This window comes from Hemiscyllium ocellatum, chromosome 32 (assembly GCF_020745735.1).
Source record: "Hemiscyllium ocellatum isolate sHemOce1 chromosome 32, sHemOce1.pat.X.cur, whole genome shotgun sequence".
NCBI classification, from domain to species: domain Eukaryota; kingdom Metazoa; phylum Chordata; class Chondrichthyes; order Orectolobiformes; family Hemiscylliidae; genus Hemiscyllium; species Hemiscyllium ocellatum.
The window spans coordinates 38,366,818-38,391,838 of record NC_083432.1 but is presented as its reverse complement, the minus strand read 5'-3'; the positions used below and the strand labels follow the sequence as shown (position 1 = coordinate 38,391,838).

General features: G+C 40.7%; 1 protein-coding gene across 1 annotated transcript in view; it reads right to left on the bottom strand.

The window, feature by feature from the left end:
- Positions 1-524: 524 nt before the first annotated feature.
- znf385c (zinc finger protein 385C) overlaps positions 525-25,021 on the bottom strand; it is a 199,382-nt gene continuing 174,885 nt past the window's right edge. Inside the window, exons 4-8 of the mRNA XM_060848619.1 lie at positions 22,323-22,482; positions 11,325-11,651; positions 8,011-8,198; positions 3,972-4,070; positions 525-1,684 (exon numbers count right to left, since the gene is read on the bottom strand). Of these exons, the coding sequence (XP_060704602.1) occupies positions 1,472-1,684; positions 3,972-4,070; positions 8,011-8,198; positions 11,325-11,651; positions 22,323-22,482 (987 nt within the window). The 3' untranslated portion in view covers positions 525-1,471. The remainder of the gene's footprint in view (positions 1,685-3,971; positions 4,071-8,010; positions 8,199-11,324; positions 11,652-22,322; positions 22,483-25,021) is intronic.

Sequence of the window (25,021 nt, the reverse complement as noted above, 5' to 3'; positions counted from 1 at the left end):
AAACAATCCATAACTTCAGAGACAATATTGTTAGGGTGGTGGAATGGTAGGTGTTTCCAATGAATCTACACTTCCCCTAATCCAGAAACTAGCATTGGCTGGAAGACCACATTAGGCTAATAAAACGCTACTTCCTTTGGTGAAATGTATACATTAAATCATTGCTGGCCTTTTTGGTGACTTGCTATGTCTAAAGCAAGTTCCAAACCTCAAATAAATGAACCTATTTGGGGAAAAACGTGTGAATGCCCAAAATTGACTTTTGGTCTAATTAAAAATAATTTGCTTCAGATTTAACTGTGCTTTTCTTATACGACTGTGGTTGTTACAAGTCATTATCTGAAGTTTTTCACTCGGTCTCAAATCTACTAAATGCGTCCTTTCAAAACATTAGCGCTTTTAAGTATAAAATATGGGCCTCTATGAGGCAAGATTTTGAAAACATTGAATACTAAAACCCAAATTCTGAACTTTGTCAGAAAACTAAATGGCTTGCTTGATAGAAACCATAAAATAATGCCCCAAGCAAATAATTTGCTTTGAATGTTATCAAGATGCTTTAAATAGAATTTATTAAAAATGGTGGTAACCTATCAATATGAATCATTGGAACATATATGATTTTCTGATCCAGTCTTCCATCAGTATTTTCTTATTAGATCTTCGAAAGCAGTTAGCAATAAACTTGTACACAGAGACAGTGTGCTCATTATCCCAATTAGGATCAAATCGACTAATGCTTTGAAACATTTCAGATCCATCCACTTCCAGCCTCATTGGCTTGACATTTGTGAAGCTCGCAGTATGATGGACAATGATGACTGATGAATGAGGGCTGCGTACAGGAAAGTCAGCTGCAATTTTGTACTTCTTTGCAATGAGTTCAAATTGCCTCCTGAACCTTTATATCAAATAGGCACCCTTAACTAAAATGGGGCTGACATTTCATTTTCTCCATGTTATCTATCCAACTGAGGCAATGAGCTAGGACCACTCTTCTGCTATCCATTCACGTTTCCTTCTTTGGACAGCAATATGTCCTGCGATGTGCTATTCAATTTCTCATCAACTGTTTTGGCTTCAAAATCGTTTTTCTTCAAAGTGTTCTTTTTTTTTCAGATTTTTGATTCGATTTCTGTATAAAAAAAACTGCCCTCGCACTCAATATCTTCACTAGCAACTGACACATGTTAAAGAACTCACAAAAATATTGTGCAAAATAGACTGGTAGCCCATGGTTCTACCAGAAATCTACGCACATCTAAATCAGTTCTGTAATTGTCTTTGTAACTGAAACCATATTTTCTTAATATGAAGTTCATCTAAATATATTTGCAGTATAAAACTGCTGACAATAGATGTTGAAGCAAGGAGGCAGAAGTCTGCCATGCATAACTTATAATGTTCACATTTACGACTGCATAGTTCCCTTTTAGTTTCCAAAGTGTCTGTGATGATTTGAACCCTGAAGTCAATATGGTGCAAACAGAAATGGTGTATGTGTTGCCCTCAGAGGACCTGGAGTGGCTCTGAAGAAGGCTGGTCCGAGAAATGGTGTCTGGAAGAGTGTAGTCGGTCGAAGAGCAAGGTTTGGCATTGCACAGACAGCAGCTGCTGTTAGAGGATTTGGTAAGAAGCCAGTTGCCAATGGTTTTGTGAGGTGCTTCTGAAAAGCCATCTTTGTCTGTAGAAAGGAAACAAATAAACATGATTAAGACGTCTCAGCCAGTCTTGCCAATACTGTAGCTAAATAGACCTGTAATGGTTAGTCCTCATCAAGCCTATTCACATACTGCTGCTTATTGATTTAATCTTGTCTCAGATATTTCAATGCTATCAATCATACTTTTTCTAATAGAAGCTTTTTCTGAAGACACTACAGGAATCACAGGATATGGAGATAGGGTGAGACGGTGGAATTGAGGTCGTAAATCAGGCATGATTTCACTGAATGACAAAGCAGCCTGAAGTAGTTTCCTGGCCAGCTCCTGTCCCTACTTGCTACATTCTTTACAGCACAGTGAGAGGCCCTTCAACCCATTGTGTCTGTACGAGCTGCCCATTAAAGCAAATCTGAAACACTGCCCAGTTCTCTTGCCAGAAGTCGACATTTTCTTTCTATTTAAAACCACTTTTCCTTCAGAAATTCTGTGGCCTCTGCCTGAGCCTTTCCCTATGGCAAAGTATTTTATGCTCTAACAACTCTGCACAAAGCAATTTCTCCCAATCCCTTGACTCAGGTTCCCAGTGACAATGTTAAATTGATAGCTCTTTGTCACTAAGTTGCTAACCAGAGGCAAAAGCATTTCCTTGTACAAATAAAGCAAAGCCTTCATAATTTTAAAGACATCTGAAAAATTTATTCCCAATCTGTGCAGCTCTGTGGTAACATCCTTAATATACTAAATGTTTCTTTATAGGGTATTTGGTCTCTTAACTGGTATCTTCCTGATTTGAGCTTAATGTTGTTTGATAATAATGATGTGTATAGGTGAAGCTAACTTTCTGTTTCCCTTTACTTGTATTGGTCCTCCTACATCAATACTTTTACTGTGCAATTTAAAATAACAATTTTTAAAAAAAAAAGCTTCTTTTATTAGAGTTCTTCCTTACTAGAAAAAATGTCAGTGCTGTGATTTTTTTTTAAGAAACGTGTTTTTACTATTGGATGTTAAGTCACTTCCAAATCAGGTATAATACATATTTGGAATTGTATTTTGTATTTAGCTATTCAGCATACAATTTGCTGTTAGTTATCATTGTTCTACATCCAGTAATCTTGAACAATAGCTTGTCTTTGAATATGAACATAAAAGACAACTTCTAGGATGAAGTATAGATTTGTGCTGCAGTTCTTTAGTTCATCCTTAATTCTAAAGTTGCAACAGGAGAGGAAACTTGGTAACACGAAAGTAGATTTATGAATAATATCATGAATAATAATCTCTTCATCACAGAGATCACCTTGGTACAAGAGGATGAAGTCAGACAACATTTGGCTATTTAGAGATTAATTTTTAAATGGCATTCTGCAGGAATTGCGTTCTAAATAAAACAATTATCCTCTTATGGGCATTCCTTGGTGCATGTTAGATTGTTGCATCGTTTTAACTATTAACAAATGCATTTCTGCTTCATTTCTCATATATTTGCAATTTAGAAACTACATTTTTGTTGTAATTCTGGTCTGTAGAATCTCCAAATCTGAGTTTAATATTCTGTTAAGTGATGACAATTTAAACAGAATAGTGAAACTAGAATAATTTCTAATACTGGCCCATGGAAATCTTCATATTATAGATTATCATTAAAAATACAGCTCCCGCATCTTGGTCCCTTCATATAATGACTTTAAAAAGTGTGGAGGAATAGTACTTGAAGTGCAGGAATGCCAAATAACAAGAGTGAATGAAATGTTGCTTAAATTATTTTGTCCAGCATAGTTCTACTTAAACCATCAAATAATACTGATGCTGGAATTGAAAACAAACAGAAAATGCTGGAGAAACTCAGCAGATCCAGCAGCATTCATACATGAGAGAAACAGGGTTAATATTTTAAGCCTGATATCTTCAGAATTCCAAATTTTTTCAGTTCTGAAGAAGAGTCATATTGGTCTTGCAAGGTTAACTCTGTTTTTCTCTCTCCATAGACCTGATGAATTTGTCCAGAATTCTCTGACTTTTATACTAATTAACCCAATTGTCAATTTTTCCAGATGACTATGTAGTCATGTGAAAACAATATGCAAATGATTATTTTTTGTTTGTAAAATGTTATGATATAACAAACTTTTAGGGACTGGTTTACTTGGTATTCAGTATTTTGAGAAGGGCAGCCAAGTTGGAGTAACTTGCTAAGAATTCATTGGTGCCTCTGTGAAAAATGTAGTCAGCATGGTTAATAAACTGCTCAGTCATTACCCAATCCTCCAAAGATGTCAATAAACAAACTCGGACTAAAGTGCTCACCGCCAACACCGCAGTCTGTTGAAGCTTGGTATAAGGACTGTATTTAGGCTTAGATGGTTTTCCTGTAAGTCTCTCCTTATGTCTTCTACTAGTCATATGCTGTATTGGGAATCAAGCAGACTTACAAATAAACAGAGTGCTTGAAAGAAAGAGGTTATTCAGTCATTTTAGTGAAAGCACAATATTAACATTGTATTTTTATATTAAGTTAATATTGCTAGCCCTTTGTCTCCATGCAACTTTTATGTAACATTTGCCTTTTGCCGTAACTTTCAACTTGGTAAAGACATCTGCTATAAAAGAGCAAGCCTCAAAATTACTTTACCTGTCAGGTTTCACATTAACTGGGACATTAATGTGAACTTCTGCTGTAGTAATGATGGTGCAAATGTCATCATTCACGCCTTAAACACTGGCAATTTCTGGAATTGTCTAGCACAGAAATCCAGAAGTTGCCACCAGTGATTTTATGCTTCCCCACAGGGTATGTTGTTGAGAATGAAATCAGTGGAAAATCTGTAAACTGATGAGAACTTCTAACTTAATACAGTTAGACTCATTGTCATATCACTCAGTAAATATTGTGCTCTGTTGAAGGAGGTGTAACTGGGTTTTTACAAACAGAATAAGTTAATAATTACTCCTGAACAGTCTCTCTGGCCATGAAAGAATAACGTTATGAATGTTGAACCAATCCAACAAACTTTGCAAGAGTACTGTTAATACCTTTGCAGATAAAAGGAAGGATTTCTATTTCTATAGGGACTATGAGCATTATGTCCACCGTGGGATTTTTAAAAGTTTGTCACTATCTCTTCATTGTCTTTAAGTTAATATCTTGGAACTCCCTGCTGAATGGTCCTGTGGGAGTTCCTTCACCACATGGACAGCGTCAAGAAGCAGGACCTGCACCATCACCTCATGGAGAAAAAAGGATAGTAAGTAAGTACCAGCCTTGCTGGCACTGCCTGCATCCCCAAACACAATTTGTTTTTAAACAATGACACACACTTGACCATCAAATCCTTTCTGTCATTAAATATCACAATATTAATGTGCAATAATGAAGCACATTAAATAACTTGTGAATTTGGGCTTGCTAATCCATAATTAATGCACATCAATTTTTCTTCTGCATACTGGGACCAGTTAGCAGAGTCGACTAGACGGTTAGTGTGCAGTTCTGATGTAAAGACAGGAGCACAGGGTTCAATTCCTGTTCTGGCGAAGGTAGGTCTACCTACAATTGAAGAGGAAGTGGTACTCTTCAAACACCATAACTAACTGTCCCTCTCTAAGACAAAACAAGATGCTTATAGTATCATGACGATTCTGACTCATCACACATCTACCTATTTTGGTTATACTTCATTAAAGCAGGTATCACAGCACTGTATTGCCAGTACCCCTAGATGATAATCATCAAGAACTAAGCTCTGAATATTTGTTAGTAATCCACAACCTTTGTTCATCATGGGGAAGATAAAAAGCTCTGAAATGATCCCAAACAAACCACAAAAACTACATATAATTTAAGCAGGAACCACTTCGGTCATTTATCATTGAAGTATTTTGCTTCACTTCAATGTGATTGCAGGTTTTATGCCTCAGTAAAAGTGGACACTCCAAATTGGAATCAGAATGGTGATGAATTTCACTGGCAGTCAGCTATGTGGAAACTGAAGGAAATACAGCTCATCTCTCTCTAGTGTTAAGATACCTTTCAGTAAGATGGCGCCGGATATGGTCGACTACTTGTGAGCTCCTGCACACAGATCTAAATTTTTTATTTTCTACAATCGTTCTACACTCTTTAAACTTAATAGCATGTTTTTAAAAATTACTAATAACTGTTTTATACTGAAAAGATTCACAAACTCTTAACATTCGTCCGTACCTGTGTTTTTGTTAATTACTATTTATGCTACTTAGCCATGTGATTAAATTACTTACAGCATGGAAACAGGCCCTTCGGCCCAACAAGTCCACACCAACCCACCAAAGAGCAACCCAACCAGACCAATTCCCCTACATTTACCCCTTCACCTAACACTATGGACAATTTAGCACGGACAATTCACCTAACCTGCACATTTTTGGATTTTGGGAGGAAACCGGAGCACACGGAGGAAACCCATGCAGACACGGGGAGAATGTGCAAACTCCACACAGAGAGAAGCCTGAGGTAGGAATTGAACCCGGGTCTCTGGCACGGTGAGGCAACAGTGCTAACCACTGTGCCACCGTGATCTGCCCGGATTGCTAGCAAGACAAAGCTTTTCTCTGTGCCTTGGTACACATGACACTAAATTCAATTCAATTCAATTCAATGGAACAAAGTTGAATCCAGAGACCACAGTCAGCGATTTAGAGTACACGTTGCTTGGTAAATGGTTGATATCTTCAACTATTGAAGGACTCCAAAAGCTAGAAGGTAAGATCATGCCATATCTTGAGGCTTTATATAGTGGTGGTGCTGTGCGACACCTGTTATAGTCTGGAGCTATGGATGGTACAGCCACCCTTTATCTATTACACAGTTGATCAGGAGTCTCTCTGATTTTTGCCCCACCTGTCGTCACAAGGATCTATAGGTGTATTCCTTGGCCATCGATGTCTGGGATGGGGCTTGACGTGACTGTTCTGGCTCTGAGACAGGACTGTTACCCTTTGTATCAGAAGTGCTCCCCCATGCCGTGCAGTCTGCACAAATAAATCCTCAAGCTTACATTTTAGCCCAATTTATTAAACACAGCTAATGTGTATAAAAATTACCTCAACCTGACAATGAACATATTTCTAAAAATATATAGCTTCAGCGTAAATATTTTCTGTAAACCAGATGTGCTTATCCCTCATAACTGTTTGTAAAAGACAGAAAGAAAGTTGACGGATGTAGGTATCAAGTTAAGCCAGTTTTCTCGAGAGCCTCTTGTATATTTTGTTTGAAGGTTTCTGGTATGCACTGTCGGGTCATCCACTACAGTATATACAATCCTGTTTGTGCAGTGGTCTGCAAGCACATACTGTTAGACGCTGCACTGAGTTAGTGGAATTGAGCATCAGAAACAGTGAAGACATTTTAGCCACCAACTGCCCACTAGGCCAGTGTTGCTATAGGTAGTAGTTTGGGTGAAGGGATAAGGTCAGTGAGATACGAGCGGTTAATAGCCTAAATGAAATGACAACATGCAGTGGTCCAATATTTTAAATGATTAACAGTAGTTTGAACATATTCCCTGGAATAAACCATCCTGAGGTGCTTTATTGGGAAGTCGGAGAAAGGGAGCTGGAAAAGAGAGAGAAAAAATAGGGGATGAGGGAGGTGGGAGGGAGGTTATCAAAGTCAGAGTGTGAGTTTTTGAATAGGTTTTCCTGGAAGAGGTAGCAAGGCTGAGGAATTTAGAAAGAGAATTTTAAATCTAGAGGAATATGCATTAAGCCTGGCTGTGTGTACTCATTTCGTCACCAAACCTTCCTCTTCCCGTAACTCTCCATCGATCAACTAGCCTTTCTTACATTTCCAACAACACAAGCCCAGAGAGTACGAATAAAAAAAAACTATTTCTTGCAACATTGTGAAGATCCTCCTCTGCTGGAGAATGTTCCAGTAATGAATGTTAAGTTGTTCAGGGTTGACAACCCTATTCCTGTCACCAGTTGGGAGAGGGGTAACACAAGCAGAGGAGTAGAGGGCACACGTCCCATGTTGTGAGTGAAATAGCAACTGCCCAGAAGTCTTTATTTACACAAACAGCACATGCTGAGGTGCAGAACTGAGATCAGAGTGCAAGTGGAGAAAGAAGCACTCACTGCACTCATGCCACTTGCTTGGAATTAAGCAAAGCAGGTCCCATCTGCTTTCAGAAAGGCATAGATTAGAAGAATCCTACTCCTGAGGCTGCTTGAGAAGCAGCATTTACCTAGTCAATTGCTGAGTCTGGTGTAAGTAATGAGATCCCTTGGATGAATGCACAAAGTAAAATTCAAGGTCTCAGTTTCTTAAATTCTGGGAGAAATATTTCTAGCTTTAACTCACCTGTTTGAGTTGTGTTTCAGAGTTAACATAAATCTCACAGATATTACAGTGAAAAGCCTTGCTCTGTAGACCGATGCTCCCTTTGTTACCGATGCGTTTGGTTTTGTACAAAGTCCGTGGGAAGAGTCTCAGTCTGCTTCTTCTGCTGTGACTGTTCTGTCCCTGCAGCATTGACTTATGCTTGGACCCTAAAATGTGAATATCAGATGATTAAATAGCAATGCATCAGGCTTAACACTGTTATTTCTAATGACAGCAAAATTGGCCACAAAAAGATTTACAAATTGATCAAACAAAACCATTCAACCATTAGCTTCATCAACAAACAATTAAAGTTTTATTAATTTGATTTAATTTATTATTGTCACATGTATGTGGGTACAGTGAAAAGTTTTATTTTGCATGCTGCACAGGCAGGTTATATTATGTCAAGTGCATTAGGGTAATATACAGAGCACAGAATACAATATTATGCCTGCAGAGGAGGTGCAGAAAGAGTTTGGTATTATATTTCTTTCCACAGATGCTGCAGAGCTTTCCCAGCAACTTCTGTTTTTGGTTTGGATGTAAAATATCCCTGCTTTGAGCTGGTTTGAAGAAGAGCAGGAGTGCTTTTCCCAGTCTCCTGACCAATATTCTTCAGTCAACACCTCTAATAAAAACACATCGTCTGGTCATTATCACATTGCTGTTTGCGAGAGCTAGTCACACATAAATTGTTTTACTGTGCTATATGTTTCCTGCATTGCAGCAGTGACTACAATTCAGAAATACCTTGTTGGTTGTAAAGTGCTTTGAGACATCATGAGGTTGGGAAAACCATTTTATCTTTTTTTCGTTTATAACTGCTTCAGTGGAATTGCCCAGCTCTAGCTTTGGCACAACTTTTAACAACACAGTCACTCTGGAATCAATGAAAGTTATGCTCTAATGTCTAAGTAGAAATACTTCCACAAAGGTGACCTGTCTTTTAACCAAATGAATGGAATGAACTCTCTTTGATGTCCATATACTACGCACAGTAGTTCCAAATCTCTCTCATCTTTGCTATCCTAAGGCAAAAAAAAGGGGAACAGTGTAAAGAGTTAGACTCTGTTTCTGAATCAGAGAGATTCTTGGGATCAAGGATTCTTTTCCCTGTGGTCAGGAGAATATCAAATCAGGTATTTATGGAGTTAAAAGTAGTTGTTTTATCCCCAAGATGGTGAATTTCAAGATGAGGGAACACATTTTTAAGGTGAGAGCAGAAAGATTTTAAAAAGACATGAGGAAAATTCTTTTACACAGAGGGTGGTACACACGTGGAATGAACTTCCTGAGGAAGTGGTGGATGTGGGTACAACTACAATGTTTCAAAGACATTTGGATGGATACATGAAGAGGAAAAGCTTGGAGGGATATGGATCAGGAGCAGGCAGGTGTGACTAGTTTAGTTTGGCATGGACTGGTTGGTCTGAAGGGTCTGTTTTTGCACTGTATGACTCAATGACTGTATAACATTAAGTCATTCAGCAGTTCAGGGATTTACATCTAAGATCTCATGCTGTTCTTTGAGATTTGGATATTTCAGGAGGATTTTACAGCTGACAGTTCTTATCCATTCAGAGAAATTGTGCATGTCGGCATAAGGTAAGCAGGTGATCCAGAAAGTTGCTCACAGGATGGAGTTTATATTCGCAATCCAAATGGCTCGGCTCCCAATTGACCAACAGCCCTTAATTTGCTTTTGCCGCTTTTCATCTTTATCACTTCTGTCATTAAAGTAACAACGCATTTTCCATCAAAGTGGTTCACTCAGTTTCTCCCTTCACAGTTTCTGTTTTATTTAACTGATTCTCTGCCGTGATTCCATGGAAAATGGTGGCATTTTCTCAAGCAATTAATCCATTGTGTGATAGTGACACCTGTCACTTTGTAATCCTTTGATAAGAGCTTAAGTAAAAATACAGTTGGTGCACAGTTTTTAAGGTGCAATGCATATTAGGATAGCTATTTCAAACATCCTGCTTTTTTGATTAAGCGATTTCATCAAATTCACAATCTGCTCCCCAGGACACTGTTAGAGTTCTCCTTCATGGGCCGTCTCTCAGAGATGAAGACCAGAATGTCTGATATGCATGGAAAATAATTTGGATAGAACATTACAGGGGCCTGTCCATAACGTTTGACAGGTGGCTAAATTAATGCAGTGTGGGACAACTGCCCCTCAGTGGGATGTCCCACTCTCTGGAGATGCCGACTAATCTGATTAGCTGGCAGCTCCAGCAGCCCATGCAGCTCCCTAGGGGACACTATTGGGACTGCAGGCAAAGCCCATGATGGAAGTCCTATGGATTCCAGAGTCCGTGGGGGTGGGGGTGGTGCAGGGATTTTTCATTAAATTAGCAAGAGGCATGTGAGGAGGATAGGGGGTGGGCTTTAAAGTATGCATCGTGGACAAAGGGTGCCCCCTGAAGATAGCGCCCACTTCCTTCCTGTCATTTTGAATAGTTTTTTTAAAAGAAACGGAATCCCGTGTTCTGGTCTGGGCAGTGTAATTGAACAAGCTTGAATGATGCTTAATAATTTATTCAGCTATGAAAGCCTCTTAAGGTGCAATGGTAGTGTCCCTACCTCCAAACCAGGAGGCCTAGATGCAAGTCTGAACTGGTCCAGAGGTGTGTAATAAGAACACTGCACACGTTGATTCAAAGAACTTTATTCAGGGGGGTGCGGGGTGGCGGAGGGAGACAGGCAGGAAGGTGGTGGCTTAGCCACTTGTCCAATATTATGTGCTTCCGCCAAAAGCTCCCACCCCTGGGGGACATGAAATATTCAACCACAGAGGGTTGTGCATATGTGGAACAAACTGCCGGAGGGAGTGGTAGATACAGGTACAACATTTAAAACACAATGGGAAAGGTATATGAAGGTTTAGAGGGGTATGGGGGAAATGCAGGCAAATGGGACTAGTTTAGTTTGGGAACATGTTTGGCATGAATGAGTTGGACCGGAGGTTCTGTTCTCATACTGGATGACTCTGTGATAGACATTGCTACTTTTATTGTTGTCTATCTAGCTCAGTTCCATAGACAAGATTAGAGTGGTGCTGGAAAAGCACAGCAGGTCAGGCAGCATCCAAGGAGCAGGAAAAATTGACGGTTCGGGAAATCTGATGAAGGGCTTTTGCCCGAAACGTAATTTTTCCTGTTCCTCGGATGCTGCCTGGCCTGCAGTGCTTTTCCAGCACCACTCTAATCTTGACTCTAATCTTGAGCATCTGCAGGACCCACCTCTGCTCAGTTCCATAGATGTCAAACAGTGAGGTCACTTACCATTGTTGTGTGCCTCGAGCTGAGATGCAGAGTTCACCGTCACTTTGCAAACTGCACAGTAAAGCTGCTGTTTCATTTTCTCTCCTTCTTTCTCACTTTCAGGGGCTGAGCTAACACTGTCAGTGCCCTCACTTCGAATGATCTCTGCAGTGTGCATTACTGACGTTGCAATGTCATGTTCCGACCTGCCATTCGTAGCTTCTGAGCAGGAAAACATGGCCGATGTCTTGGTGCCAGCATTTTCCACCAGAAATACTTTTGATACATGAACCATTGAGGTAGAACTACCTTTTGTTTTCTCACCCGTTGGTGTGGTTGGACAATCCTCTGCAAATCAAATCAAGAACACGATAGATTGAAAAGTATATCCTTTTTCATGTACCTTTATTTTTGAAAGAGATGAAGATACGTACAAACTTAAATTGGATTACTTTCAGCTATTCAATGGATTAATGGAAAACGGCTTGATTTAATTTAATCTGTCTCCCTCTTGTCTATATTATTCTGAAACATGGTATGTGATTCTTTTGTCTTATTATGCAATCTTGTCTTCTACACTGTGATTCTCAGCATTGTTAATGTAGAAAAGTAAATTAACTGGAAGAGATAGGTTCTTCAGAAGGTAAATGTCATTCAGACTTCAAAATGCTACAAATTCAATACAGCACCGCAGAATTGTGAAGTCAGCATCTTCCATTAAAAGGAAGTATTCAAACTGAAATTACAAGTAGCAATTTCAGCACTAGTGAGAGACATGGAATCCATATTAAAATTCTGAAGTTCAAAAGCTTTAATCGAGTATCACAGTTATTATTGCCTTTGCTGCCCTAACAAGCTTCAAATAAACCGTGGATTGATGGCATCGAGATCATACACTCCCCCCAGCCTATTCAAATCAGAACATTATTGAATACCACAGAATTCACTGGGAAAACTGGTGAAGGTAAGTGGTCTGCATCCTGGTATAGGGCTATGAGAAACTGAAAAATAAGGTGGAACTCATGAAGACTGCAGAAGTCAGTGTCAATAAAATGTGGCACTGGGAAAAGCACAACAGGTCAAGCAGCATCAGAAGAGCAGGAGAGTCAATGTTTCAGGCATGACTCTTTGTTAGAACATTCCCATTGTGGGCTTGTTATGTTACAGCAATACCCAGGACAGGCCTGAGGAACAGTACCCCATTTCTCTTTAGGCACTTTACAGCCTTCAGGACTCAACACTGAGTTGAACAGTTTCAGACCATAAACTCTTCCCTCCATTTTGATTTTCCCCCTCCCTCCCCACTGTTTGCATCTTATTTATCACAGTGTTGCTTTTCAGTCAGAGCATGACTTTATTGTCATTAGCACCTAAGCTGGATCTAGACTTTGTCTTCTCTCTGTCTGCTTTTATTTCATTTCTCTCCTTCTCTGCTTTAGAATGATTGTAACATTAAAATTTTAACCGTAATGTTTTACTTTTCTAATTTTGACTGAAGATTTTGTACCTAGGCATCTTTGTTCCTAAGGTGGCACTGGAAATGGTGACTTTGTCCACTTTTCACTGTACTCAAGGTTTCTTGTACTTGACTACATGTGACAATAAAATCTAACTCTAAGTATGAGAGTAGTGATTGGAACTTGGTGGATCTCATTAACTATGAGATTCTTGACCTGGGCCAATCCTGTAAGTTCTGGCTGACCAATATAACCACGATAGCCCACCAACACCCTGGAGTTGTTCAGGGAGAGGTGGGCGCCGCAGGGAGTGGAGTGCATCATTTCCCCCTCCAACTCTATTTTGATTTAGTCCCTGCCCTCCCCTTCACTGTTTGTTCACACAGCATTGCCCTTTGACGTGAAGGGTACTGCTTGTCACAGGCCACTCGGGTGTTTTCCTACTTTTCCTGGTGGTGGATATTGAATAAAGATTTGTGCACTTTGCGTCTCTCACAACTACACACACACACCATGGGTGCTGGGGAAAATAAGCACTAGCAAAAAAGAAAAAAAAAGAAAAAAAAATATAACCAGGAGAATCATGCAGAATTGCCAAAAAAAAAGACATATAACCACGATAGCCCACCAACACCCTGGAGTTGTTCAGGGAGAGGTGGGCGCCGCAGGGAGTGGAGTGCATCATTTCCCCCTCCAACTCTATTTTGATTTAGTCCCTGCCCTCCCCTTCACTGTTTGTTCACACAGCATTGCCCTTTGACGTGAAGGGCACTGCTTGTCACAGGCCACTCGGGTGTTTTCCTACTTTTCGTGGTGGTGGAAATTGAATAAAGATTTGTACACCTTGTCTCTCACTGTGTCTCACAGCTGCACACACACACCATGGGTACTGGGGTTAAAAATAATAAGCACTACCGCAGTTAGGCGGTAGTGTGGGGGTTAATAAAAAAAAAGAGAAACAAGAAAAAAAAAGAGTGCCAGGGCCCTGCTTGTCACTGGCCACTCGGGTGTTTTCCTATCTTCCTGGTGGTGGAAATTGAATAAAGATTCATGCACTTTGTGTCTCTCACTGTGTCTCACACCTGCACACACACACCATGGGTGCTACAGGAAAAAATAAGCACTACCTCAGTTAGGCGGGAGTGTGGGGGTTAATAAAAAAGAGAAAAAATAAGAGAAAAAAAAGAGGAGTGCCAGGGCCCCGCTTGTCACTGGCCACTCGGGTGTTTCCTTTCTTCAAAAAAAAGAAAAAAAATATAACCACGATAGCCCACCAACACCCTGGAGTTGTTCAGGGAGAGGTGGGTGCCGCAGGGAGTGGAGTGCATTATTTCCCCCTCCAACTCTATTTTGATTTAATCCCTGCCCTCCCCTTCACTGTTTGATCACACAGCATTGCCCTTTGATGTGAAGGGCACTGCTTGTCACTGGCCCACTCGGGTGTTTCCTTTCTTCCTGGTGGTGGAAATTAAATAAACATTTGTGCACCTTGTGTCTCTCACTGTGTCTCACACCTGCACACACACACCATGGGTGCTGGGGAAAATAAGCACTACCGCAGTTAGGCAGTAGAATAAAAAAAAGGAAAAAAAAATAACCAGGAGTTGTAAGGGCACTGCTTGTCACAGGCCACTCAGGTGTTTTCCTATTTTTCCTGGTGGTGGAAATTAAATAAAGATAAAAAAAGAAAAAAAAGAAGAAAAAAAAATAACCACGATAGCCCACCAACACCCTGGAGTTGTTCAGGGAGAGGTGGGCGCTGCAGGGAATGGAGTGCATTATTTCCCCCTCCAACTCTATTTTGATTTAATCCCTGCCCTCCCCTTCACTGTTTGATCACACAGCATTGCCCTCTGATGTGAAGGGCACTGCTTGTCACAGGCCACTCGGGTGTTTCCTTTCTTCCTGGTGGTGGAAATTTGAATAAAAATTTGTGCACATTGTGTCTTTCACTGTGTCTCACACCTGCACACACACACCATGGGCGCTGGGGAGAAAATAAACACTACCACAGTTAGGCAGTAGTGTGGGGGTAGAAAAATAAAAAAAAAACCACGACAGCTGCTGTTGGTTTCTGTTTATTTTTGGGGAACCAGATTCCTAAACTGGCTGAATTATATAGCCAGTTTGTTAACTGATATTCCTTTCTTAAAAAAATAACCAGGACATTAGAATCTCCTCATTGATTCAGTGAAGTGACTGGTTACAGCCAATGTATTGTTGTTAGTTTTTGTTTTTGGGTACCTAATTCCTGAACTGGCTGATCTACAAAGCCAGTTTGTTGATGGTGTTCCTTTTTTGAGGATTGATTTCTGAACTGGCTGATCTTCATAGTCAATGTGTTACAGGTGTAATTCAGTTCTCATTAGGGAACTGTTGTTTCACTGGCTGGTTACAGCCTGTGCGCTACTCTTTTATTTCTGGTTTCTTTTGAGAAAGGACTATGCTGATTTTGTGGCAGGGCTTAGCCTTTCACGTTTTTTGTAAGTGTCTGTATTTTCCTTTTTGCATGTGTTTTCACTTTTTGGTGTTTGGACTGACCCATGAGTCAACTGCACATTTAAAGATGAACTGTTCCTCTGCAGGTAGGACTGGCCCTCTGTTGGTGGACTAGGCCTCTGGAAAGACTGAACAGTTGTGTGTGTGCTGGGAGGAGAGGATTTGCTGCATGCTGAAGGAGACTCTGGCTTTGGGAGTGGACCAAGCCCCTGTGAGTTAACTGCACCTTTACAATGAACTGTATTCCTGTGAGTGGGCCTGGTCCTCTGTGGAGACTGAACACATGTTGTGGGGTGTGCATTTGCTGCCTTTAGGAGTGGACTCTGCCTTTGATTGTGGACTCTGTTTCTGGCAATGGATTTTGCATAGTGGAGTGGACTCTGATCCTGATAATGGTCTCTCCATACCAGAGGGGACTCTGTTTTTGGTAACTGACTCTGCAATTTTGCTTGTTGGTTTTATCACCTGCACTGTCTTGTGTGCGCCTGGTCTGGCAGGCATTACTGTGTGCTGGGAGGCTCTTGGGTCATCCTGAAAACTGTCACCTGGAGAGCCTGAATGTGGATAGGCCATCCTGCGTGCTGTTGTCCCAAGCAAACAGCGGGATGGGGTGTCCTAGAGGAAGTTATGTCCGAGCAGTCCACAGGCCGGATGGTGTGTCAGGTTGGCAAGAGCCAGATGGTACGTACGGATGGACTGAGAAGCCAGAAGGGGTGTAGGGGCGGGCTGCCTTTGAGTGGCTGGAAGGTAAGAGGGACGGATGGGTTGCTGGGGAAGGGTCTGTGTTCTATGCACTGTTTTCATTGGATTGGACCGTTATGTCTGTGTTGTTACTGTTTCCTTTTTGATGACTGAAAGTGGGATTTGAGGTTTGTCCTGATTTCCCTGTGAACTGAACGGTGGGTTTTGGGGTTTGGCCTGGCTGCCCCTTTTGTGAACTGCTTCTTTTTGTTTATTGTCAACTGTTTGCATTTTATACGGTTTCATGAAATTAATAAAGAAAAATTAACAGGAGGAAGAAAAATACAATCAGGACATTAGAATCTCCTCAGTTGTGGATTGACTGAGCTGACTGCCACAGTCAGTGTACTGTGCACTAGTAATTAAAGGGTGACTTGATGACAGGAACTGGCCTCTGTGTAGTTAGTTTAACTACTTCCTTTGTCTTTTGTTCTATGATTTCATTGATCTCCATTCTCCGTCAACCTTTCCCTTCTGTTCCACTTACCTTTCTCGAGTTCAGTGACTTTCCAAACAAAAAGCAGAGATTGCTGGAGAAACTCAGCAGGTCTGACAGCATCTGTGTAGATGCCCCCTACCACCCTTCATTGTCTGCACAAATAACCATCTTTTCTTCAGTTCTGAAGAAGGGTCACTAAATTTGAAATGTTCACTCTGTTTTACTCTTTACTGATACTGCTGGATCTGTTGAGTTTCTCTGTAAATTTCTTATTGTTTGTTTCGGCATCTGCAGCTTTGTTTTATTTTAGTGTTTAAATTCAGTAACTTTTTCACCTCTCTTCAGTTCTGAGGAGGAGTCATATTGGACTCAAAACATGAACTCTAGTCTTCTTTCTCCCTCTCCACAGATCCTGCTGAGTTTCTTGTGTATTTTGTTTAATCCTTTTCCTTTCCTTTTTTTTCACATTTTTTAGTTAATATTTTTGAATCATTTGTGAATCTTCTCACAAATAACCAGCAATGGGAATGTGATTCTGACTTTAAAGCTTCTTCATCCCAGTTGTGTATCAGCTGTCGAGGGATGAAACATGAATGTCTTGGTGAGAATGTTGGCATTGGGGATAGAGCAAAAAAAAATTAATCCCTAAAATCTTTAAGCAGCCTCATTTTACATTTTATGGTGCTATTATTTGCTGAAGTATTTCAACAAAGATTCAGAAAATACAAGAATGTTTACCTGGTCTAATAACAGAAAATGCAGAGAATTTGTTTTTGATAGCTCAAACAATACACAAATTTCCTTTTCAATTTTGATGCACATTGCAAACCCAATTTCATACCAGCTATGATGTTATGGAAATAAATACCCTCTGTAATTATGTGCAAATGATCGTATGTATTTTGATGTGCAATAAAAATATTAAATATCTAAAATCCATGGGAAGGATTGTCATGCTTCCTCTCAATGGGAGCAGCTTACAGCAATCTGTGGTAGGTACAGGAACAATTAGTGGATTAAGCAATCGTATTTCCCCCCCACCTGCCATTCTGAACACCACTACAAAGTTAACACCAGTGATCTTTCAAGCTACAGTATCAACAAAGTACATATTTGGGTGCAGAGTTTGTGCAGCTTGATGTATTTTAAAAGGCCTCACATAACATTAAATTTACTTAGGACATCAGAATTTTCAAATAGATCTGGCACATAATGTGCAACAGAGGCCTGTTCCAATGCAAATGGAAAGGATTTTTGAACATTTATCCTATAATGGCCTTTGCAGGAGCTGCAAGTATTCCTGATGAGGGGGTTATGCCTGAAACGTAGATTCTCCTGCTCCTCGGATGCTGCCTGACCTGCTGTGCTTTTCCAGCACCACTCTCTCAACTCTGATCTCCAGCATCTGCAGTCCTCACTTTCCCCTCAGAACTGCAATCATGAAGATCATCCTGTTGCACATGGAACGAGCTGTGGCTGTTGTCCCCCATTATTTTAGCCTTTCTTTGTTATGCAGACAATGGAAAGAAGTTAAAGGGGACATCATTATATCTAATGGCCAGAAATCAGGAGATTTGCAGCATATTCACTATTTACCCACAGCAATACTCAAAAGACTCTATATTATCCAGAGCAAACGTCTACTTCAGCAGTACTCTGCCACTGCACTCAATATCTGATCCATTTACACATTGTACCTGCACTGTTCACAATTAGGATGCAAGTCACAAACAATATGCCAAAGGTACTCCCTTCTCTGCCATCTCTAGCATCAAAAAGGACAGAAGCAACAAAAGTGTGGGGTCATCAGCACCTCCACATGCTCCGAGTTCATCCAACCTTCATCAGAATGTAATGTTGACCAGCTCACAACACTGCACCTTCTTGTTGTCTGATAGAACACAGAAGCATAACAAATAGCAACAAGAAGTATAGCAGAAATTCCTTTCCAGAAGAAAGGTTAAGCCAAAATAAATCAATAACTGGCTTGCCTCTACATCCATGCGTTTTTAATTCATTATTGATGCACAGGCTGGACTCTAACTGTCTCCTTATACTCAGAATTTATATATGTTTATTCAGTCCATCTTTTTGTTGCTCCTGTTCCATATTATACTATCCTTGCCAATGATTTTCACCTTTTCACCTGATTAATGCAATTCAAGACAGGAGGAAATACAATTTGTGTTTGTTTCAGGAAGGAAATGCTGTTGGACAGACTTGAGGCTTTAAAACAGGTCATTTCATGAAAGTAAGGGTAAAAAATGAGGTCTGCAGATGCTGGAGATCACAGCTGAAAATGTGTTGCTGGTTAAAGCACAGCAGGTTAGGCAGCATCCAAGGAATAGGAAATTCGACGTTTCGGGCATAAGCCCTTCATCAGGACCGAAACGTCGAATTTCCTATTCCTTGGATGCTGCCTAACCTGCTGTGCTTTAACCAGCAACACATTTTCAGCATTTCATGAAAGTGCATGTATCTTTTGGATAATGCACAGAATGCCGCATCAGCTTCTTTCAAAACATAGTGATGAGGTGCAAATCTTTAGTTACTAACTGTAGCCAAATCTAAATTTGTAGAGCTATATTTCTTAAAATGATGTTAATAAACATGGTCAATCCCTATCTTGGTTCGCATGCGCATTGTAACTGAAATTCAATGTGGAAATTAATGTAAAAAATGGTGGTATATCGGTCACCAGTGAATATGGCTTCAATAGATTGGAAAGTGAATGGAATAAAAAAACAAAGAACGGTTGATGCTGGAAATCACAAACAAAGACAGTAACTCTTGGAAAAACTCAGGAAGACTCGCAACATCTGTGGACAGAAAGCAGAACTAGCATTTTGGTTCCAGTAACCCTTCTCCAGAACTGACAGTGAATGGAGTATATATCAACAATATGGATTTTGAGGTGTGGTGGTAGTCTCCTACCTCTAAGCTTGGAGCCCCAGATTTAAGACCTACTTGCTCCAGAGGTGTTTAATAATAACTCCCTTAATGAATCAATCAGGGTGTATCATGTGTAACAAGGTCACACTGCCTGTTCTGTAGTTTCACTTTTATGATTCTTTCCAATTAATGAATATTCCAATCAGAGCTTTGGATTGTCTCAATGGGGGGTAGTTTTGTGTCACAGACCTCAGGTCACCTTCCTGACCTCATTAAGCTGGTCTTTGATATACCCGAGTCAGTGAAATGCCAAAATCAGCTGCCAGCTTTCAAAGAAACCAATGTGCTTGTTGACAACTCCATCATCTGGGATTTTGTATCACATTCTTCGGGTCCTAAGAAAGTCAGGAGCTAAATGAGGCAACGCAAGAGTGGTGAATGTTCGACACAGGAACCATGGTTAGATATCACAGGTGGCAGTGTCTTTAATCATGTTTTTAAAAAATTCATTGCACCTTCAAAACGAATGATAAAGGCTGACACTCAGAGCAAGGGGACGTTACAATTCACACCCCACCATGACATTAGCCCTCTGCTATGAGATGCATTGGCCTGCAGTACTGAGTCTCAGAACCATCACAACAAGGTATTATTATTACAATATGAATGTATATGCAACTGCGATTCAACAGTATTATTTATTGTGTTAAGTGGAGTCATCAGAGTTTATTATGGAGTGACATTTGAAAACTGGCATAAAAAGCAGACTCTGATAAACACTGCAAACTTAGAAAAGGACAGAGGGAAAGGTGTGCGGTCAGGAAGCAAGCTTGCTTCACAGCTGTAACTGACTAGTTTCCCACTGGCTAGCTGCTACTTTTCTTTTAGAAAGTAAACTATTACATGGTTAAAATAGCCCCTGGTGCAGCTCTGTAATGAGAAAAAACAAGAGCAGGATGTCAATAGAAACGTATAGTATGATAACAGAAACCTAAGAATTTTAAATTATATTGTCATTTCTGAGGAAGGTGATGAACCACTGCTCCTGTGGTCTGGGTCTGCTAACTGGCAGCAACATATTTATTCTGTGAGGACACAGGGCAGGGGTTTTGGACTGTGCCCTTCTGCATCAGCTCTCTACCGAGAAACGTAATGTTCACCCCAACATCTCCAGTTGTAACTGAAGAAATTGCGCCATAAATTATTTTTCACACCAAACTAAGGTAACAGTTACTCTGATGTGACATCAAACCCAATATCTGAATAACAAACAAGAAATGTCCATAGGATCAGTTAAACTAGACTTTTTTTGGAGCTACCATGACCTCACCTAGAAGGTTGTACCAGAAACCTTGACTACTTCACCTCCTGATGCTGCATCGCTTGTTGTGTTCTACTAGTCTGCTCATGTCTACCTTGGATTCCAACATCTGCAATTTTTCCGTCTATAACCTCATCTATGGCAAAGCTTCTTCACTCATGTAATGCCACCCTAGATCATTCATTCACGGTGGCACAGTGGTTAGCACTGCTACCTCACAGCGCCAGAGGCTCGGGTTCAATTCCCACCTCAGGCAACTGTCTGTGTGGAGTTTGCACATTCTCCCTGTGTCTGTGTAGGTTTTCTCTGGGTGCTCCGGTTTCCTCTCGCAGTCCACAAATGTGCAGGTTAGGTGAATTGGCCATGCTAAATTGCCCAAAGTGTTAGGTGTAGAGGAATGGGTCTGGGTGGGTTGCTCCTCAGAGGGATCGGTGTGGACTTGTTGGGCCGAAGGGCCTGTTTCCATGCTGTAAGTAATCTAATCTAATATTGTAATCCAGTGAATCATTACATTATAAGAGGGAACTGGAAATATCTGCAGTGATGTTGGGAGGGCTGATTCAACATTGGCTATTGATTGATTGACAAACGTGTCACACTGATAGGTGTTGGTAAATTTCTGACACTATATTGTGGCTGATCAGGACATTTCGCGTCCATAATAACATACTAACTAAAGTTAAAAATCATACAACACCAGGTTATAGTCCAACAGGTTTATGTGGAAGCTTTTGGGTGCCGCTCCTTCACCAGGTAATTAGTTGGACTATAATCTGGTAACCAGTTGGACTGGTAACCTGGTGTTTTGTGATTTTTAACTTTGTCCAACACTGGCACCTCCACATTGTTACTGACTAGAAACAATGAATACAATCACTCACACATTGTAGTGAGTGAACTCAAACCTTCATATTAATCTAGATACCGGATTCACGGATATCTGCATTGTTTCATTAGTCAGCAAGTTATATTATCAGTTGTACCTCATTGTGGATCACATGGAGTGGAAACACCGAAGCATGTAAATGGAGTAAATAGGAGCAGAAGTAGGCCATTAGGCCCACAAGGCATGCTCTGCCATTCAATATGATCATGTGATCCTCTACCTCAATGCTGTCTTGCTGTCTCCCCACCTGCCTTGATACCCTTAGTGTACAGAAATGTATCTATTCATCTTCATCTGGAGACAGAGGGCACTGTCCATGCTTCAACAGGAGCAGACCTTCACTTGTGTTCAGCAACATGAAAGTGGGAGCCTGGGATTCCTTCAGTTAGCTTATAAAATTCTTTGAAGGTTAAGCAAAAACGCTTGACATCTTTCATGTGCAGTTTTGTGCAGGGTTATACGGTGATGCCCAACAATTGTGAAACCAGGTACTGAGTGGTGGTCTCACACCTGATTGACAAAGTGACCACTTCATGATGATTCAGTGATATGGCAGCCTTGTGGTAACAATGATAATCTACAAGGTGACTGCCGTGTTACTGGTAAACACCGGGAAAGCAACAGACACCGTCCCTGCTAAAACAAAACTTCGATTCACTATTTTGCTGCTTTTAACATCAAAGTTAAATGAAACTGTTGTCCCTTTAAACAATTTGTTGAAGTTCAACGATTAAGTAAAAGATGCATCAAATCTACGGTTGCTAACAGAAGTGGAGTCATTAACCTGTTTTCTCTGCATCGCTCATGGTGTCGTCTGGATTGTGAATTGCCTGTATCATGTCGTCCTCCTTGGCTGCTGCAGCTTTCTGCTTATTTTTCAAGGCTTCCAGAGCTTTGAGCTTTCGGGCGTGTTTGTGACCCTTGTAGTGTGCCTCAGCCTGGTTCTATAAAGTAAAAGAAACGAACCATTCATTAAGATCAAAACAACCTGATCATAATCTTCCCTTTGGTCATTTAGTATTGTTTAAAAAGCACAAACCCTGTCATTATTCAAACACCATTCAGGTCGTGGCTTGGCCATTTTGTGTATTGGTATCCATTTGCTGTAAAAAGGGAAACCTCAAATAAAAGTTAATGAGTTCTGTATCGTTGTCCCCTCATACCCACCCACTGATATTAGCCTAAAATGCTAAATGCAAAATCTGTTGTTCAATTTTTCAGCAACTGGTTAAGGTTCCTTTGACAGTTTCTTCAGAATCTGTGACCTCAACCATCTAGACAAGGGCAGCAGATACAGTCCAGCTGCAAGTTCCTGTCCAGGTTGTACATCATCCTCACTTAGAATCATAGAATCCTACAAAGAGGTAGCAAGCCACTCCGCCCATTGAATCCACATCAACCCTCCAAAGAGCATTCCACCCAGACCCACCTCACTATCCTAACCCTGTCACCCAGCATTTCCCACGTCTAATCCACCACCCTGGGCACTATGGGCAATTTCCCATGACCAATCCACCTGCACAGCTTTGGACAGTGGGAGGAGACCTGAGGCATCCAGAGGACACCCACACAGACACAAGGCGAACATGCAAAGTCCACACAGTCGCCCGAGACTGGATTCAAAGCTGAGACCCTGGTGCTGTGAGACACCAGTGCTATTTACTTGAAACCATTGATTTGGAACTACATCCAATTATCTTCTCTATGTCTGTGTTAAGATCTTGGAACTCTCTCTCTCTAAGGGCACTATGGATGAACATACATATTTAGGGGTGTACCTACACCTAAAATGTTCAACAAGATACTTCAACATCTTCTCAAAAGCAACCAGAAATTAGTCAAAAACAGCTGGCATTGACAGCGGTACTCAAGTCCCAGAAGTGAATAAAAAATAATGAATTAGTCAATGTTTCATAAAGCTCAATTATGAAAATTTACTGTGCTCACCAATTCATTTTAATGAAGTCCTCAGGATAACACGGTAAATGGACACAACAATAAACAAATCTTTTCTCCAGACCTCAAATTTCCTGAGTTCATTTGGGCTCCATTTTACTTAAGGGAAAAGTAATTAAGTGCTACCTGCCTTAAAGGCAGAATTATCAGAGGGACTTATTTTCTTTTACAAAATACTTCATTAAGAAAGATTATTAATTCATTTCCAAAATGCAGGTTGAGACAAGGATCCACAATATTATTACAGATTATTGCAAGAAACTAATTACAAGCCTCACGTTTTCAAGCCTTGTTGTGGGCTATCTATTTCATCTGTACAGAACACCATTTAAAACCCTTTGTTCTTTGCCCTCCATAAATAAGCTGCTCCTATTTGTTGACACGCAATCTCTCATTCAAACCCTAAAGCTGAAATACATTGCTGAGCTATCAGCAAACTCACTTTGATCTGGACTTAAATTAGACAGATACCCTCAGGATACACAACACATCCTCAATGGCTTTTTTCAGAAACTCACACACCTTCTTGTAAAAAATGCACCCAATGTGGCATATTCCGCAAGGACAATGGCTCTCTTTCTCCCCGATCCATTTTTAAAATCAGTGACAAAGGATTCAGATGCATTTTGACAACTATTTGTTTTCTTCCGTTGCTGCACTCACACCCAGCAGAGCTTGACAGAATTAATTAAGGTTTAAGAGTGGAAGCTCTTAAAATAAATAGTTGCCAGTCCACGGGAGCTGGTGGCCTGGATCTCAAATCCCTTGGAGCAACGACTAACTTCAATTCCATCTTCACTTGTCCTCATAGCCTGCTTTGTTACAGATTTTAGCATTTTTCATTATTACAGGCAACAGCGATATATCAAATCGGCCAACAATGTTAGACAATTGATCATATTTTCCGAGGTGTAGACCAGTTCACCGACTACACCTCAGCCATTTAAATACCGGTTTTTAGATTAGATTACTTACAGTGTGGAAATAGGCCCTTCGGCCCAACAAGTCCACACTGACCCGCCGAAGCACAACCCACCCATACCCCTACATTTACCCCTTACCTAACACTACGGGCAATTTAGCATGGCCAATTCACCTGACCCGCACATCTTTGGACTGTGGGAGGAAACCGGAGCACCCGGAGGAAACCCACGCAGACACGGGGAGAACGTGCAAACTCCACACAGTCAGTCGCCTGATTTGGGAATTGAACCCAGGTCTCAGGCGCTGTGAGACAGCAGTGCTAACCACTGTGCCACCGTGCCGCCCACAAACACCTGCTTCAGCATATACCTGCTTCAGCAATGTCTGTCTCTCTTGCTGGTCTCCTTAATGATATGAGCACAGAGCTGGACAATAGTAAATCTCCACATGGAAGAATGTAACATGGGCTATGCTGCTGCTAAACATTGGTTGGGGACACATCCCTGAAGTCTATTGGGAAAATCTGCCTCTTGATCTAGTGAGTGCGAATTAATACAAACCCAGCTAAAGTGAGCATACCATTTATGTAGCTAGGGGCATATT